Source organism: Leptonychotes weddellii, chromosome 15 (genome assembly GCF_054177405.1).
Source record: "Leptonychotes weddellii isolate Sample4059 chromosome 15, ASM5417740v2, whole genome shotgun sequence".
Taxonomy (NCBI): Eukaryota; Metazoa; Chordata; class Mammalia; order Carnivora; family Phocidae; genus Leptonychotes; species Leptonychotes weddellii.
The window spans coordinates 19,890,254-19,908,795 of NC_138383.1; the positions used below are offsets into that span (position 1 = coordinate 19,890,254).

The 18,542-nt window shown below is 38.4% G+C and overlaps 1 protein-coding gene across 1 annotated transcript in view; it reads left to right on the plus strand.

The window, feature by feature from the left end:
* FBXL20 (F-box and leucine rich repeat protein 20) overlaps window positions 1-18,542 on the plus strand; it is a 95,242-nt gene that overhangs the window by 55,301 nt on the left and 21,399 nt on the right. Inside the window, exons 3-6 of the mRNA XM_081805073.1 lie at window positions 8,154-8,208; window positions 10,756-10,830; window positions 12,519-12,613; window positions 13,270-13,338. Of these exons, the coding sequence (XP_081661199.1) occupies window positions 8,154-8,208; window positions 10,756-10,830; window positions 12,519-12,613; window positions 13,270-13,338 (294 nt within the window). The remainder of the gene's footprint in view (window positions 1-8,153; window positions 8,209-10,755; window positions 10,831-12,518; window positions 12,614-13,269; window positions 13,339-18,542) is intronic.

Genomic DNA, 18,542 nt, shown 5'->3' on the forward strand with positions numbered 1-18,542 from the left:
TTTTTTTTTTTAAGATTTTATTTATTTATTTGACAGAGAGAGACACAGCGAGAGAGGGAACACAAGAATGGGGAGTGGGAGAGGGAGAAGCAGGCTTCCCGTGGAGCAGGGAGCCCAATGCAGGGCTCAATCCCAGGACCCTGGGATCCATGACCCAAGCCAAAGTCAGACGCCCAAACACTGAGCCACCCAGGCACCCCTAAAATAATATTCTTAGCAGAAAAGATGAAATATATATATTATACCATAAAATCAGAGCTCTTTCTAGAAAGCACTACTTTCTAAGAGAAATTTCTCAAATGAGAGTCTACTTAACATTTTGTGGGTAAAGTTCCATAGCAAATTCAGTCACAGATTTCATATGGTCACATCTTGTAGCACCTTTGTAGTAGTTAAAAAAACAAAATAATAACATGTAAAAATAAATGGATGCTTCTGACAGTCCAGTTGATCCAAGGTTGCTTTTGGCTGCAAGTAATAGAAACTCTGAAATGGGTTTACACAGTAAGGGAAGTTATTTCATACAAAAGGAAACACAAAGATCAGGCTGCCTACATCCCGAGGTTCATTGATTTATGGGATCCCCAATGTCATCAGCAATTTTCTGTTTGTTCTGCTAGAAGCCGCATCAGCTTGGTCCTAAAAACTCTTTTCTTTATGGGCACAGGATGGATGCCAGCAAATACTGGATCAACATGTGTCTTTGTTCACTCTGAGGGGAGAGATAGGCAACCATTTATACTCCTATAAAGCCTCTTCTCCGATCTCATTAGCCCAAATTGGCTTAGGCCTGAACCAGTCACTGTGACAGGTTTAGACTAATTAACTGGGCTGAAGTGGATGTTGGAGAGTCAATTACAGTGCCTACCACAGAGAGAATATAACATACTTAAAGGAATCATGAATGTCCTTCAAACAGTCTTCTATAAATTTCACTTATCTTAGCTGGAATTTTCATAAGATTAGGGTAGCACAAGGATTATATTTCTTATGAGGTCCTGGAGTCAAAATATCCTTAGCTGTGGATTGATGATTGATTCCTGTACTTCAAACCAGGTGAACAAGTAGATTTGTCATCCTTTGATGGAAAATAAAAGGCCTAACCATGACAATAAAGCACTACCCTACTTTCGCATTGAGTTTTATTTCCTCAAGAAAAAATTATAAACTATTTCCAGCATGTCAATAAATGGTTAATGCAGTGCTCAAAATTCTGTACCACATAGCATAGCCAAGGTGATTTTTGTCTAGAAAGTGTTCATAGGGGCATCTGGGTGGCTCAGTCGTTAAGCGTCTGCCTTCGGCTCAGGTCATGATCCTGGGATCCTGGGATTGAGCCCCACATCGGGCTCCCTGCTCCGCGGGAAGCCTGCTTCTCCCTCTCCCACTCCCCCTGCTTGTGTTCCCTCTCTTGCTGTGTCTCTCTCTGTCAAATAAATAAATAAAATCTTTAAAAAAAAAAAAAAGTGTTCATAGAAGGTGATATTGCCAGTTGCTCAACATAGTCACATAAACATACACAAAACCCTCATTAACATTCCTGTAGAGCTTCTCATTTAGAAAGACAAAACTTCCCTGTCAACTCGGTCTAGTTAATAATTTAAGTAGTTGTTACTTGTACACCTGAAGAACTAAATGATTTAGTGTGCTACATGGGATTACCAGATATGAGTAGATTAGGTTTGCATAATTTCTGATCCGTATAATCTTGATTGAATAGTTAACTGTAAGTAGCTGGATAGAAGACCAGTTGTCTGATGTGTCCTCTCCAGATTTGTAACAATAAGATCATTTAAAAAACACCTAGGATACTTATTTTTCTATTCTTTATGGCCAGGGGTGTGCATCTGGTTTATTTAGAAACAGTTTTGCATTGAGATTCAAGTTAAAAAGGAGCCAAAAAGCACAGCCCTAATTTAAGAAGCTAAGATGATCTGATCTCTTGGTGGTTATGTCTGCCAACTCTGATTCACTTCTAATATGGAAGTATGTCCACATTAATAACCAAGTATGTATAATTTAATCTGTAACAGATTCTTGTCTAAAGAGTCAATGCTCTTGTCCACGATAGCTACAGATAACATACATTGCTTTTAGCAGAATTCTCCACAAGATGACGGATGATAACCATAATACCTTATGTCCTCTCACTTAAAGCAGAGGCCTAGTAAACCTGCATCTGGTAGGTAGATAGTACAGACACTAGCATACAGTTTTAATGACCAGTTCCTGCAAACTGATTGTCTCTTGTGAGGAATAAGAAGTTTCCAATTTTGAAAATGTGGTGTAGTTTCTGTCAGACAGTAGGCAAGTATCAGAACCCTAAATTCAGGGGCGCCTGGGTGGCTCAGTCTAAGTATCTGCCTTTGGCTCGGGTCATGATCCCTCGGTCCTGGGATTGAGCCCCACATCGGGCTTCCTGCTCAGCGGAGAGTCTGCTTCTGCTGCTCCCCCTGCTTGTGATCTCTCATGTGCTCCCTCTCTCAAATAAATAAAATCTTAAAAAAAAAAAAAAAAAAGAACCCTAAATTCAGAGCAGGCCTTAACACATCATATGGCCAAAGATCTTCATCCCGTTCCTTTAAAATTTTTTTAACAAATAATATATAAATTACTCATTAGCCCAACACTTTGAAAAATACAAAGAAGTAAACAACTGACTTCCTTAATCCCTGCTTTCAGTATCCACCCACCCCCAAAAAAAGCCTATTCTCCCCTCCAAAGGTAGCAGATGTATCCACTTGTATCTAGATATATTACATGTACAATACTTATATGTCTCCATGTATCATATTTTATATTTTTCAAAAATGAAAACATGATATAAATACTCTTCCACAACTTGTTTTTGTTTCTGTCACTTAATAATCATTGACCTCTTTTTAGGTCAGTTCATGTAGCATTACCTCATTCTTTTAAAAGTCAGCTACGTACAATAGTTCATTGACCGAATGTACCATATTTATTTAAGTATTGTTATTTATATAAAGATTGTTTCTAACTTTTCATTATTTCAAATAATGCTGCCATGAATATTCTGTAAGCCATTTTTACTCCTACTTTTGCTTCTGCAGGTTGTAATATGTGTATCTTTTATTTTAATAGACACTGTCAAATTATTCTTAAAAAAGTTATACCTGTAGATATCCCCATTATGTAAATGGAGTTATCCAGTTATAACCTCTCCAGGACCACTGTACGCTTTTTTTTTCTTTTAAAGATTTCATTTATTTATTTGACAGAGATAGCGAGAGCAGGAACACAAGCAGAGGGAGTGGGAGAGGGAGAAGCAGGCTTCCCGCTGAGCAGGGAGCCCAATACAGGGCTCGATCCCAGGAACCTGGGATCATGACCTGAGCCGAAGGCACACGCTTAATGACTGAGCCACCCAGGCGCCCCTGTTTTTTTCTTTTTTTGTATGGTAGTGAGTTTTATGTAGAATTAGACCCTGTTTTCTTCCACATGATGTTTTAGTGTCTTTTTGCTTCCTGGTGTTCTTTATTAAGGGTGGGGAAGGCGAGGTCTACTTTGCTTAAACCTGGGCAGCCTAAAGCCAGTCCAGTCTTTCTATAGTCTGTTGATAAGAGATGGGAAAAGACTTTTATTGAAGCAATCAAGAGGATCCTTAGACAATAGCAGACCCTTCATTCCATCTCAGTTTTCTTATCTCTTTGATCTTAACCATTCTGGTTATCAGGGCAGGGCCCCTGGCTGGCTTAGTTGGTGGGGCATACAAATCTTAATCTCAGAGTCATGAGTTGGAGCCCCACATTGGACCTGGACCCTACTTTTAAAAAAGAAAAAAGTACAACATAGTGATTTGACAATTGCATACATTATGAAATGCCCACCACCATAAGTGTTGTTATCACCTAACCATTCTGGTTATGGACATAGGTATCTCAGGAGGAATTATGTAAAGGGTTAAAGTGTAGAGAAAAGGACCACTGTCAACACGCTCTAAGGTACTTAGCCTGAAGATAATGAAAAGCAGGAAGGTGCTCAGTATAATGTAGTTTATTATGCTGGCTTATTATATAGATGCTATAGATATATATTTATACATGTCCTGTTTTTTTTTTTTAAGGATTTTATTTGACAGAGAGAGACACAGAGAGAGAGGGAACACAAGCAGGGGGAGTGGTAGAGGGAGAAGCAGGCTTCCCGTGGAGCAGGGAGCCCGATGCGGGGCTGGATCCCAGGACCCTGGGATCATGACCCGAGCCAAAGGCAGACCCTCAACGACTGAGCCACCCAGGCGCCCCTGTACTAATTTTTTTTTTAATTTACATTAACATTACGATATTTCGAAGAATAAATGCTCATTGTGAGCCCCCCACCCCAACAACAAAAAAAAAACATTGCTCTGGCTAAAACCCTGGCAGCCTATCCCAACAATTCTTATATTTAGGTCTCTAAACATAATTATCTCCACTGTCAAGTATGTAGAATAAGTAGAAATCAAAGAAAGTTTACAAAATAATAGACATTTAGACAGACTAGTATGGAGTGGTAGAAGGGACTTAAGCACTGAGGCTTATCAGTCATCTTACTAGGGAGCCAAATCAAGACTGGAAAGACCAAGCTCTTTTTACTTGAATACAGGAGCATAGTGGCTATATTTGTCTTCTCTCTTTTTAATGTACTGTAGTGTCAAAATTCAGGTGAAAACCTAACTCATTTGGGATCTTGATATTCAGAACCCCAGTCAGTACATTCTAAGAATGGAATTAGGATTGCTGAGATGTGTGCTTCAGAGAGTCTCCTAGGTGTGCATTTGGCCTCCAGCCTGATGTTTCATGTCTGTCTGTCTATAGTGCTTCCTTTTGTGGAGAAAAGTTTACTGTAGTCTAACTAGGATCATTACCTGTAAAGCTGTTCGCCTGTGTCCCCCCAGGTGTAATAATATATTTATACAAATTGCTCAGGAGTTAGTGATGAGTTTGCAGAAACAGGATCTTTAGATTATGAAATTCCACATACAGGTACGATATAGCAGAAGACAGGAAAAGGCAGGGGCGTTTCAGCAATTCAAGAATGTTTGTTGCATAAGAAAAATTTACTGTTTTAGGAATTGAGGTACCTAAGTTGGGGATATCTATATTTATTTGGGAGTGGTTAGTAATCTGTACTGAAGAGGATGGGAGATTTATTCTATAAAAAAATGTCATCAGGGTGGTAGCTGGACCACCTCAAGGGAACAAGAAAGGCATCCAAACTTTCCTTCTATGGACAGATGTACAAAATGTGATATGCACATACAGTGGAATATTTTTTTTAAAGATTCTATTTATTTTAAAGATTTGTATATTTATTTTAGAGAGAGCATGAGGGGGGCAGAGGTAGAGGGAGAGAATCTCAAGCGGACTCCCCACTGAACATGGAGCCTGAGGTGGGGCTTGATTCCACAACCCGAGATCACCACCTGAGCTGAAACCAGAGTTGGCTGCTTAACCAACTGTGCCACCCAGGCGCCCCAAGTTATTTATTTATTTATTTATTTATTAAAGATTTTATTTATTTATTTGACAGAGATAACAAAAGAGGGAACACAAGCAGGGGGAGTGGGAGAGGGAGAAGCAGGCTTCCCACTGAGCAGGGAGCCCGTTTTGGGGCTCAATCCCAGGACCCTGGGATCATGACCTGAACCGAAGGCAGATGCTTAACGACTGAGCCACCCAGGCGCCCCAAGATTTTTATTTATTTAGAGATGCCCCAAGGTTATTTAATTAATTAATTTTATTTTATTTATTTAAGGAGGGGCAGAGGCAGAGGGAGAGAATCCCAAGCAGACTTGCTCTGAGCATGGAGCCGGATGGAGGGCTCAATCCCATGACCCCAAGATCAAGACCTGAGCCAAAACCAAGAGTTGGCTGCTTAACTGACTGAGCCCCCCCAGGCGCCCCTACAGCAGAGTATTATGTAGCATTAGGGAAGGAAATTCTGAGACATGTTACCTCGATGAACCTTAAAGACATTATGCTCAGTGAAATAAGCCAGTTACAAAAGGACAAATACTGGGGCGCCTGGATGACTCAGTCTGTTGAGTGGTCTGACTCTTGATTTCGGCTCAGTTCATGATCTTGGGGTCGTGAGATCGAGCCCTGCAGGCTCCTCAATCAATGTGGAGTCAGCTTAAGAGTCTCTGTCTCCCTCTCCCTCTGCTCTTCCCTCTGCTCTCTCTCTCTCAGAAATAAATAAATCTTTAAAAAAGCACAAAAGGACGAATACCATATGATTCCTCTCATATGAAGTACCTAGAGTAGCCAAATTTATAGACAAAGAAAGTAGAGTGGTAGTTGGCAGGAGCTAGTGGAAAGGGGAAGGAGGAGTTACTGTTTAAGTATGGAGTTTCAGTTTGGAAAGATGAAAAAGTTCTGGAGATGGGTAATGGTAATGGTTGCACAACAGTGTGAATGTACTTAATGCTACTGAATTGTACACTTAAGAATGATTAAAATGGCAAATTTTATGTTATGTATATTTTACCCAAATAACAAAAAAGTTTATTTATTATTATTATTTTTTTAAGATTTTTTTAAGATTTATTTATTTGACAGAGAGAGACACAGCGAGAGCAGGAACACAAGCAGGGGGAGTGGGAGAGGGAGAAGCAGGCTTCCCACTGAGCAGGGAGCCCGATGTGGGACTTGATCCCAGGACCCCGGGACCTGAGCCAAAGGCAGATACTTAATGACTGAGCCACCCAGGTGCTCCAACAAAAAGTTTAAAAAAAAACAACCCACAAATATTTACAAAATGCACATTACTTTTTGTCTGATGTAATTATTTTTTAAAGTTTATTTTTTATTTTTATTTTTTTAGAGAGAGAGAGAACATGTGAGTGGGTGAGGAGTGGAGAATCTTAAGTAGGCTCCACGCTCAGTGGGCAGCCCAACGTGGGGCTCAATCTCATGACCTGAGTCACCTAGGCGCCCTTGTCTGATGTAATTATTAGCTGAGTTTATTCCTAGTTCCAAAAATGTGACTGATAGGCTCTAATCACTAAGCAACAAAATTTTGTTCTTTTAAGCTAACTCAGAAGGTTTTTATGCTTAAAGTAATTATGGAAGAAAAAAATCTGGCCTTCATTCTTCTCCAAATTAATGCTTCCTCACCTCCATTTTGTAACATCCTAGGTATCTCCGGTTATCTCAAGGAATTTATAAAATCCTTAAGGCAAAATTAATTTACTTAAACCTTTGAAGCACGTGCTATATTACAGTTCTTGTGCACTTGCAGAAGAGTTTAGCTTATTATTCAGATCAAAATGACCTTTAAAGGGCGCTCATGAGTAAAGAGGGCTTTAAACAGATGTGACCCATTCACTTATTACGAGGATGCTCTGACCTGTTTTTACAGGTGGCTTATAGTGTAGAGAGTTATCACACTTTAAGCAAATCAATTATTTCAAATAATAATGCTTCAAAATAAATATTTAACTTCTGAAGGTCTGAGAAGAATTCTAGGCTGTGTTTCCCGACAGTGATGAGTTTTATAACTTCCTAAATTAGAATTACATGTATAGAGATTTAATATAGTTATTCATTTTTTAGGTGTTACTATATTATTTAATCTTTTTTCCTTCATAATTGTCATATTCTTTGTAAAGTTAACACTCCCCTAGTCTTTTGATAACCAGAAGTGTGAACATTGTTTTTTTTACTTTTTAACAGATTGTATCAGTTAGAAATATTTTATTATCCCTTGATATAAGTAATCGAACTTACGTGGTACTTATACATACATTCTCAAGTAAAAGATTTCTTTCTCCCCCAATGTTTTATATGGGCAGTGTTATGTTGTAAGTTGCTCCCATTTTTTGTGTTTGTTCAAAAGAACTTCTCCCTGGGGCGCCTGGGTGGCTCAGTCGTTAAGCCTCTGCCTTCAGTTCAGGTCATGATCCCAGGACCCTGGGATCCAACCCGCATCGGGCTCCCTGCTCAGCGGGAAGCCTGCTTCTCCCTCTCCCGCTCCCCCTGCTTGTGTTCCCTCTCTCGCTGTGTCTGTCTCTGTCAAATAAATAAATAAAATCTTAAAAAAAAAAAAAAAGAACTTCTCCCTTTTCATGCATTTATTAACATAGGCATTTATAGGTAAAAATCAAAAGAAACTACTTATCATATAATAAAGTTTGTCTCCCTCTCTTTTAGGATATTTTCTTTTCTGGATGTTGTTACTTTGTGTCGCTGTGCTCAGGTCTCCAGGGTAAGAATTGTTGATGATTATAGGGGTACCCCTTCCTGATGCTGATGGTATCAGCCTCTGTATATAGTAGGCAAACCGTTTCCTTCAGATGTTAGTTGGTTATGTGTCAGAGGTTGGTATTTAATGCATGGCATTCCCAAACCCATGTAATTCTGCAGTAGGATTCTACAATATATACTGTCTCTAACTTTAATTTTTTGGAAATCTTAACTATTTAATGCAAACAGGAAACATTTTCTTTTTTTTTTTTTAACGAAACATTTTCAAGGAAAAAGTATTAAACATGCAAATCAAAAAGTTAGGCTCTACTCAGAATTGTAATAAAATAGTGTTTCATTATGTTTTTCTAGTTCATTTTATATGCACACACACACACAAACACACACCCACGGAAGGCTCAAGGCTCTAATTCTCATGTTTTTTCCCCATATTGCTTTCCTCAAAATTTAATACCTAGAATATAATTTATTTAAAAATTACAGGGCAAACCAGATTCCATTCTTAAAGTCAGTTTTTAATTTCACTTATCTATTTTTGTCAATTGATATTGTTGTGACAAAACTGAAATATAATCTTATTGGCTGCCACTAATATAAAGAATAGATTCTGTGTTGTGGGAAAATTGCTTTCTCTTTTGTAATACAGATCTGTAATGATTAACTTACGTTGAATGGGCGCATGCAATCATCACTTTTTTAAATAACTGGACAATGGCTTTTTGCTTGTCCGTTTAATAAACATTTATTGAGAAACTACTGTGTATGAGATACTGTCCTAAGTGCTGGATATGGAACAGGGTTATCCCATATTGTCTTTATCTTTGTAGGTGTGCACAGGTTTTCAAATAACCAACACTACTCCCCTCAAAAAACCCCACAAAACTTACCATAGAAAATTCATCATGTCTTGCTAACTTTAATATAATTTCTGCATCCCAAAAGCCATACTAAATCTGTGTATCAGCTACTTTGGAAACAGTCAGTAGTATTTTGATGATTTTTCTTGATGACTTTTTTATCCCTTGTATTTGTGCTATGGAAATGGCTGGTACAAATGAATAGGGTTTCCTTAATATCTTCATATGGAGCTGAGGTCATCATTGAGAAACAATATACCCAGACTCATCATGTCTAAACCTTTTTGTTAAGTTGCAGCAGTCTCATCTCATGGGTGTTGATTTTAGTGAATTTTGATTGTTTTCATTTGCAGGTTCCTCTTCCCTATTAATGTTTTAACTTTAAAAGAAAGGAAAGCACACCACCAGTTTTTGTTAAATCTGGAGAATTGGTACATCAGTACTTATGCGATGATTGTTTTCTGTACTTGAACTACTTAATGAATTAGTTTTTTCCTTAAAAAAAGACTCTAGAAAGGAACCTGTGATTCCTAATTTTAGTCTCAGTTTGTTATGTTTTCTTCTTATTAGTGAAAGGAAGGAAATGAGAAATATCAAATCAAACCAGAAGTATATTTACCTAAGAATCTAGTAAACATATGATCTTTTAAAAGTTTTATCTTTTGTCTCCCATGGTTAGCCATTTAAGATGCCATGAGACCACAAAAAGAAAAGCAACACTGAACTCCTGAGTAAACCTTAAAGATTTCCAAAGTAATAACTTTATTTACCCTCATACCCCTGACATATTTCTGGCTGATTGTGTGACACTTACCCTGGGGCTTGTAATCTCCTTTTTAGAATCTCAGTATTGACTCCATTTTGATGTGTTATAGTAAGAGATAATATTCTAAGTTTATAACTCAGCAATTTTAAAACTTTTGTTTATACTTTAATAGGAGAAACTTTTAAAAGCTTTCTCATTAAAATATGATACACAATAAATTAAGTCTTATTGGAGTCATTTTTTCTAATCCTAAAAAGTCGAAATTCTTGCCTCTCTTTAGCTTAACTGAAGAAATGTATGAGAAGTGTTAAACGTTCACTGTTTTAAAATTTCCACTGACTCGAGTAAGTTAGAGGGAAAGATGACCAGTTGAAAAACATGCCTCAGTGAGTAAATTGCTAATGAGGAAAGCAATAAGATTCTGTCATGTATATGGAGAAATGAGTGTCCTTTCTAAGTCCCGTGTTACTATATCAGTTTCAGGTCTGACCAAGTGATTATGGATAGCAAATATGTATATTGAATATAGCCATATTCAGAGTACTTTACTCTTTCTTTGGTTTCACCTCATCTTGCTCCTAGTGGAAGGATTGGAGTAAGAGACTTGTTTTTCATCAGCAGAAGTATCTCATTTGGAGATTAGAAACTAAATCTTCCGGTTAGAAAAGAGATTCTGGCTAATATACTTACCACAATCTGTCCTCTCCCAACCCCCCTAGCTTCTAGTTTCTATATCCACTCATTTATGGGATAATCTAATTGGATAAAATATCAATCAGAAACAAGGCAGAACTTTTGGGAGTTAATGGTGGTGGGCTGAGAAATTTTTTGGTCAATTTCAATCATTGGTTTGAATTATGAACTTGAATATGCTGGTTTTCCCCCTTGAGCTTCTGCTCATTTTGTCTCTTTTTCTTCAAAACAGGCCTGGAATGTTCTGGCTCTGGATGGCAGTAACTGGCAGCGAATTGACCTGTTTGATTTCCAGAGGGATATTGAGGTATAATTATGTGGTGTGTGGCCCCATTTCTCATGTTAGAATGTAATTACAGCATGGAACAGATTAGCCCCAACCATATAAATCTCCTTTCCCTGGAGAGAAAAACTATTAATTTCAGTGCATCTGAACTTCATGGGAACCTGCAATGTTCCCAACAAGCTTGCTCAGATTTTGAGAATAAGCAGAGCTATTTTACTGGTGGAATACTGAATTATTTAGTATTAATAGGACTAAAAATTTTTGTTTTTATTTTCGTGGTGGAAATGTGAACTTGTGCTCATTTTTAAGGAAGTCTTTTTATATTTGCTTATTGAAGAATGAATAGAGTTAACAACTTGGAGGATGATATTTGTATAAATTCTAATTGAGATGAGCAATTTGGTCTTTGGGGAGCCTAGAGACAGTTTTTGTGGAGAATGAAAAAAGAATGAAGCCAAAGTCATTTAATGAATTATTTTTGCTGGGGAGAAATTTTTTTTTCCCCTTCAAACTTCTTCCTCATAGTTCATCTCTTAGTATATAGCCTATTATCTCTAAAACAGAGAAGGATAATGGCTTAAGCTTAGATTATTTTAACATGAACCTGAATTCTGTGGTCCTTGGTTTTCTTATCAGTAGAGTGGAAATAATAGCTTCCTCATCATATTATAAGATTAAAATGAGATTTAGATTTAAAAAATTTTTAAGTTCTAGGGGAACTTGTCTTGAGTATCCATATAAGAAGTTTTTCAAAAGCCTCACATGAACTTTCCATTTCTACAGAAAGTACTTTTAAAATAATACCCACTGACATTATGCTGGACTCTTAGGTTTTTCACAGTTGTCTGATCTTCATGGATATAAATATTTAAAGCAACATGACCCACAAAATCATTCAGCAAGCTTCTGTTAAGTGTTTGTTGAGTCTCCGCTGTATTTAGAGTGCTATAGTAAACACTTTGGAAAGGATTCAGAAGTAGTAAAGATAGCTAATGTCCTTCAGTAGCTGCAGTTTAACCCGGAGGTCAGTCTGCGTTAATATAGTGGCATAAGAAGAACAGAGCACCATTTCCTCAACTGCAGAGTGTCTCACAGACCGAACAAAATAAACAATATGGGGTGTAAACCTGTTTCAGGTAGATGAGTTGATCAGGAAAGATTTCTCAAAGGAAGTTGAAATTTCTTTATTGAATTAAGTTTTTTTTTTTAAAGATTTTATTTATTTATTTGAGACAGAGAGAATGAGAGAGACAGAGAGCACATGAGAGGGGGGAGGGTCAGAGGGAGAAGCAGGCTCCCTGCCGAGCAGGGAGCCCGATGCGGGACTCGATCCAGGGACTCCAGGATCACGACCTGAGCCGAAGGCAGTCGCTTAACCAACTGAGCCACCCAGGCGCCCTGAATTAAGTTTTGAAAACAAGTAGAGGGGCACCTGGGTGGCTCAGTCGGTTAAGCGGCTGCCTTCGGCTCAGGTTATGATCTCAGGGTCCTGGGATCGAGTCCCATATCAGGCTCCCTGCTCAGTGGGGAGCCTGCTTCTCCCTCTCCCCATGCTCATGAGCTCTCTCTCTCACTCACTCACTCTTTCTCTCAAATAAATAAAATCTTTTTAAAAATTTTAAAGAAAAGAAAAGAAGTAAAAGTTCTTTTCAAAAACAATGTGGTACCTTATTGTTCTGCTTTGTTTTGTTTCTATCTTTTTTTTACAGGGCCGAGTAGTGGAGAATATTTCAAAAAGATGTGGGGGCTTTTTACGGAAGTTAAGTCTTCGTGGGTGTCTTGGAGTAGGAGACAATGCATTAAGGTAAGAACATAACTGTTGATTAATTGATCTTCTTGGCTGAAGTAAAGAACAGCACCATCTCACCCAGAAAAAGCTAAGATAATTTTTATATTCTTAAGCTCTTCAGAACCCAAACACACATACATTGCTTATAACACTGGGATGTATGGTTTTGGGATGTATGGTCTTGAGAATAAAACAAGAATAAGTACTCCCCACCAAAAGCCAGATTCCTCATATCATAAATGATTCTTTTGGAGCCTTGAGTAAGTTCGGGTAATTGTAACCTTGGTTGGCACAAAGATCAATGTTTAAAAGTTCATGGTTGGGGTGCCTGGGTGGCTCAGTAGGTTGAGCGTCTGCCTTCAGCTCAGGTCATGATCCCAGGGTCCTGGGATCGAGTCCTGCATCGGGCTCTCTGCTCGGTGGGGAGCCTGCTTCTCCCTCTCCCTCTGCCTTTTGCTCCCCCTCCTTGTGCTCGTTCACTTTCTGTCAAATAAATAAATAAAATCTTAAAAAAAAATTTGTGGTTGAAAATGAATTTATTTGTAAATGTGAGCTTGTTTTGTACAAACATCCAATATTACCAATAATAATATCTTTTATTATTTTTTTGTAATGCCTAGAATTGTGCCCATTTCTTTTCAAACGTTTAACTTTGTTTCTTTCCTGTAAAGGACCTTTGCACAAAATTGTAGGAACATTGAAGTACTGAATCTAAACGGATGTACAAAGACAACAGATGCGTAAGTATTTCATGTATTAGAAGGGTAAGTCATAGCCCCTTGTGTCCTGCCTATACTAGCTTTAAATGTGGGTTATTAAATATATTTAGCAAATTTCATTGTAGTCTTACAGAGGAAAGATATTTTATTTTAAGATTTTATTTATTTATTTGACAGAGAGAGACACAGAGAGAGAGGGAACACAAGCAGGGGGAGTGGGAGAGGGAGAAGCAGGCTTCCTGCCGAGCAGGGAGTCCGATGCGGGGCTCGATCCCAGGATCCTGGGATCATGACCCGAGCCGAAGGCAGACACCCAATGACTGAGCCACCCAGGCGCCCCAGGAAAGATATTTTAAAAGGAGAAAACAACATTAAAATAGAAATGGCATAAGAAACTTATTTTGGAGTCTGGCCCAAATTCTGTCTTGATATTTAAAGTGAAACTTAAGGGACACCTGGGTGGCTCAGTCAGTTAAGTGGCTGCCTTCCGCTCAGGTCATGATCCCAGGGTCCTGGGATGGAGTCCCTCATCGGGCTTCCTGCTCAGCAGGGAGCCTGCTTCTCCCTCTGTCTGCCACTCCCCCTGCTTGTGCTCTCTCTCTCTCTGTCAAATAAATAAATAAAATCTTTAAAAAAAAATAAAGTGAAACTTAAAAATTATAGACCATGGGTATGCAGTAGGGTTATTAATAATATAAATTACTAGGACTACTTATATTTCAAGAAGATACTAGTAGCTTTCATTCAAAAGACATGGTAAATAGGGGCTCCTGGTGGCTCAGTCATTTGGGCATCAACTTTGCCTCTGGTCTGATCTCAGCGTCCTGGTATCCAGGCGCCACCCCCCACCCCGAGTCGTTGGGCTCTGTGCTCGGTGGGGAGTCTTCCTGTCCCTCTGCCCCTGCTCCCCGACCGTGCTCTCTCTCTCTCTCTGTCTCAGATAAATAAATAAAATCTTTAAAAAAACCCACAGTAAACAGATAATTCTATAAAATCTTAAACACATAACTGAGCAACTTGTAATAATATTGAGAGCATTTATTAAATGACCCTTTAAATGTACTGTGTCTGTCAGTTACAGTATAAATGAAATAAAGCACTCCTTCATCCTTGAGAGCTTACTATCACAGACATAATAGACATGGAAGGTAGACATAAAAAACAGCACACCCCCAAAAAATTAGTTCCAGGGTATCTATTGGTAATAATTAATAATACGTATCAAATAACATTTACAATCACATAGGGAAATTGTTGCCTGTTGTGAGGTGAAGTGAAGCCGATGAGGAAGCATGTTTATACAGGGTGGGGCCAGGATTATTCAGTGAATGTTCCTGTTCAAAAAGGCCTCATGAAGGAGGTGGGATCTTTAGAATTGTTTTAATGAAGGAAAGTGAAATACGCTCCAGACACAGGGTACAGTTTATTTCATTCCTTTCTTTGAGGTCACAATATTGTTAACTTTTAATATAAGACAGTGTCTGAAAAACAAGAACTACGGTTATTAATTCTACTATGGTAGAATTACAAGAGTATTTGTAATAATAAACAAGTATTATTTCTGTGGATTGATTTAACCCTTTAACTTGAGAAATAAATATAACCCCTTCTCTAACCATGACTTTATACCGGTAGCCTACATTTACTTTAGATAAGTAACCTGTTTATTTTTTTCTTTTGAATACTTAATGTTACAGAGATTAAGAATTTTACCAATTTGGTATCTAGAAGAGTGACATACAATTTACACTTTTTTCTAGGAATCTATCCTACGTACCAAAGATAAACTGACAAAAATAGAGTAAAATTTATGTACAAGGCTATTCATTTTTACTGTTTGTAATAACAAATACTGCCATATTTTTAATAGCAAAAGACGGGAAACAATCCAAATGTCATTCCGTAGAGGACTATTAAATAAATGGAATGAGGAAATATATAGTATTCTGGAGTGATCTCCAGGACATACAGTTAAGAAAGCAAACTGCAAAAAAGTTTGTATAAGATACTTTTTTGTAGGGATTCCAGGGTGGCTCAGTAGGTTAAATATAAGTAAATAAAATCTTTTTATTTTTTTTAAGATTTTATTTATTTGGCAGAGAGATAACGAGAGAACACAAGCAGGGGGAGTGGGAGAGGGACAAGCAGGCTTCCCACCAAGCAGGGAGCCCGATGTGGGGCTCAATCCCAGGAACCTGAGATCATGACCTGAGTCGAAGGCAGACGCTTAACAACTGAGCCACCCAGGTGTCCCTGTAAATAAAATCTTAAAAAAAAAAAAGATACTTTTTGTGGGGCTCTTTTAACATAAGCATGTTAACTTTATCACTCCTATAAAAAAAAAAATCTTAAAATCATCAAATAACCACTGGTTAGTTCAGATTTTTGCCTGTTCTAGTGACTTTAGAAACATAATATTTTAGGGGCGCCTGGGAGGCTCAGTCGGTTAAGCATCTACCTTCAGCTCAGGTCATGATCCCAGGGTCCTGGGATCGAGTCCCGCATTGGGCTCTCTGCTTGGCAGGGAGCCTGCTTCTACCTCTGCTTGTGCATTCTCTCTCTCTCTCTTTTCTCGGACAAATAAATAAAATCTTAAAAAAAAAACAAAACATAGTATTTTAAGCGCAATATCAAAGAAAAAAGACACAAACTTTAAAAAAGCAAAGATGGAGGGGTGCTTGGGTGGCTCAGTTGGTTCGGCGACTGCCTTCAGCCCAGTTCGTGATCCTGGAGTGCTGGGATCGGGCCCCGCATCGGGCTCCTGGCTCAGCTTCTCCCTCTGACCCTCTCCCCTTTCATGCTCTCTCTCTCTCTCTCAAATAAATAAATAAAATCTTTAAAAAAATAAAAACAAAAAAGCGAAGATGGAGACTTCTGCTTCTGCCATGACAGTAACTGCCCTCCTGCCATCAACAACTATAAAACTATACAAAACATAGCAAAGAACCAGTTTGAGATGTTGGACAATATGCAGCACAGGATGGAGAAACAAATCAGGTGAACCCTATGACTGCCCTGGCTTTTTGCATGGTGGTATTTTCCAGATGATGGTATAAGGAGAAAGAACTCGAGCAGAGAACAAAGTTCTGGCTGATTTGAAGAGTAAGAAATCAGAGCTCAGGGAGACGAAAGTGGAATTTTTGTCTCGAGATGGCGGATCTACTCAAAAAGAGCTATAGAAATCTACATCGATTTGGCCGAATAGTAAAGTGTAAATGCACATATTGAGACCTTACAAAGCCAGGCAAAGAGCATCTAATAAGGAAAGAACAATTACTGGGAAACTGTAAACTGAAAAATTGCCAGAGCTTAAATAAGGCTGAGAAAAGTTCTGACTACCTCAAATGGAGAATACCTCGGGGCATTTAATAACAGACTTCAGAAAGGTCACATCTTGGTAGTAAAGCTAGACTAGACCTGTCCCAATAAAGGTTAAAAGAAGAAAATTTAGAATCAAATTGATCCATAACTATTTTAGCTATCTGCTAAGTTGAAATTCAACATTCTTTTTATTTATTTATTTTTTTAAGATTTTGTTTATTTATTTGACAGAGACACAGCAAGAGAGGGAACACAAGCAGGGGGAGTGGGAGAGGGAGAAGTAGGCTTCCCACGGAGCAGGGGCTCGATCCCAGGATCCTGGGATCACGACCTGAGCCGAAGGCAAACGCTTAACAACTGAGCCACCAGGCGCCACCTCAACATTCTTTTTAAAGAAGGTGACAAAACCTAGACACTCAGCATACAGAATTTCCAGCATTCAGTGAAAATTACAAGACATGCAAAAAAGCATGAAATGATACCAGATTAGAAACAGACCTAGAAATGATAGAGATTAGAAAATGGACCAATAAAAAGTTTAAAAAAAAAAAGCAAGTACAAACATGCTCAAGAATTTACAAGAAATATGGATGTGGAAGTAAAAGGATGAGAAAGGCTATACTATCACAATCACTAATCACAGGCAACTTGGAGTGGTTATTAATATGAGATGATGTAAACTTCAGGAAAAAGTGTAGATGGAAGATAATAAATAGTAAAGATAAAATCAAGTAGACCAAACACCGGTAAAGCTCTAGAAGACTTGAGCAACACTGGCAATGAACATGTCCTAATATCATCCTTCAGAATAACATGGGTGAAAAAATAGATTACAAAGAAAACTAAAAAATGTTTTGCTGTGTGATAATGAAAACAGAACATTTGAAACTTGTGGACTGTACCAAAGGCAATACTTTAGTGAAAAATGTAGTTTCAAATGCTTATGTTAGAAAAGTTTAAAATCAAGGATCTAGGGGCACCTGACTAGCTCAGTCGGTAGAGCATGTGACTCTTGACCTCCCGGTGGTGAGTTGGAGTCCCATGTTGGGTGTGGAGATTACTTAAAAAAGATTAGGTTGAGGGCGCCTGGGTGGCTCAGTTAGTTAAGCAACTGCCTTCGGCTCAGGTCATGATCCTGGAGTCCCTGGATCGAGTCCCGCATCGGGCTCTCTGCTCAGCAGGGAGCCTGCTTCTCCCTCTGACCCTCCCCCCTCTCATGTGCTCTCTGTCTCTCTCATTCTCTCTGTCTCAAATAAATAAAAAAAAAAATCTTTAAAAAAAAAAAAGATTAGGTTGAATATCAATAAAATAGGAAACAGAAAAACAGTAATGAAACCAAAAGCTGGTTTTTGGGGGGAAAAAATCAAAATTGACAAGCCCAGACTAAGAAAATAAAAGACATAAATTATCAAAAGCAGGAATGAAGAAGACTAAATACTTTACCCAAAAGATAGAGATTAAAGGGATTATCAGGGAATATCATAAATGACTTTATTTTTATTTTTTTAAAGATTTTATTTATTTGACAGAGAGAGAGATAGCTAGAGAAAGAACACAAGCAGGGGGAGAGGGAGAAGCAGGCTTCATGCCAAGCAGGGAGCCCGATGTGGGGCTCAATCCCAGGACCCTGGGATCATAACCTGAGCCGAAGGCAGACACTTAACAATTGAGCCACCCAGGCGCCCCCATAAATGACTTTATGCTAACAAATTAGACAGTAGATGAAATGGACAAAGTCTAATTCAAATAACCAAATTAGACTTAAAAAAAAAAAAGACAATCTGAATAGATCTGTAACAAGTAAGTTCAGTGAATAATTCAAAAGCATCCCATAAAGAAAACCCCAGGCCCAGGGCGCCTGGGTGGCTCAGTTGGTTAAGCGACTGCCTTCGGCTCAGGTCATG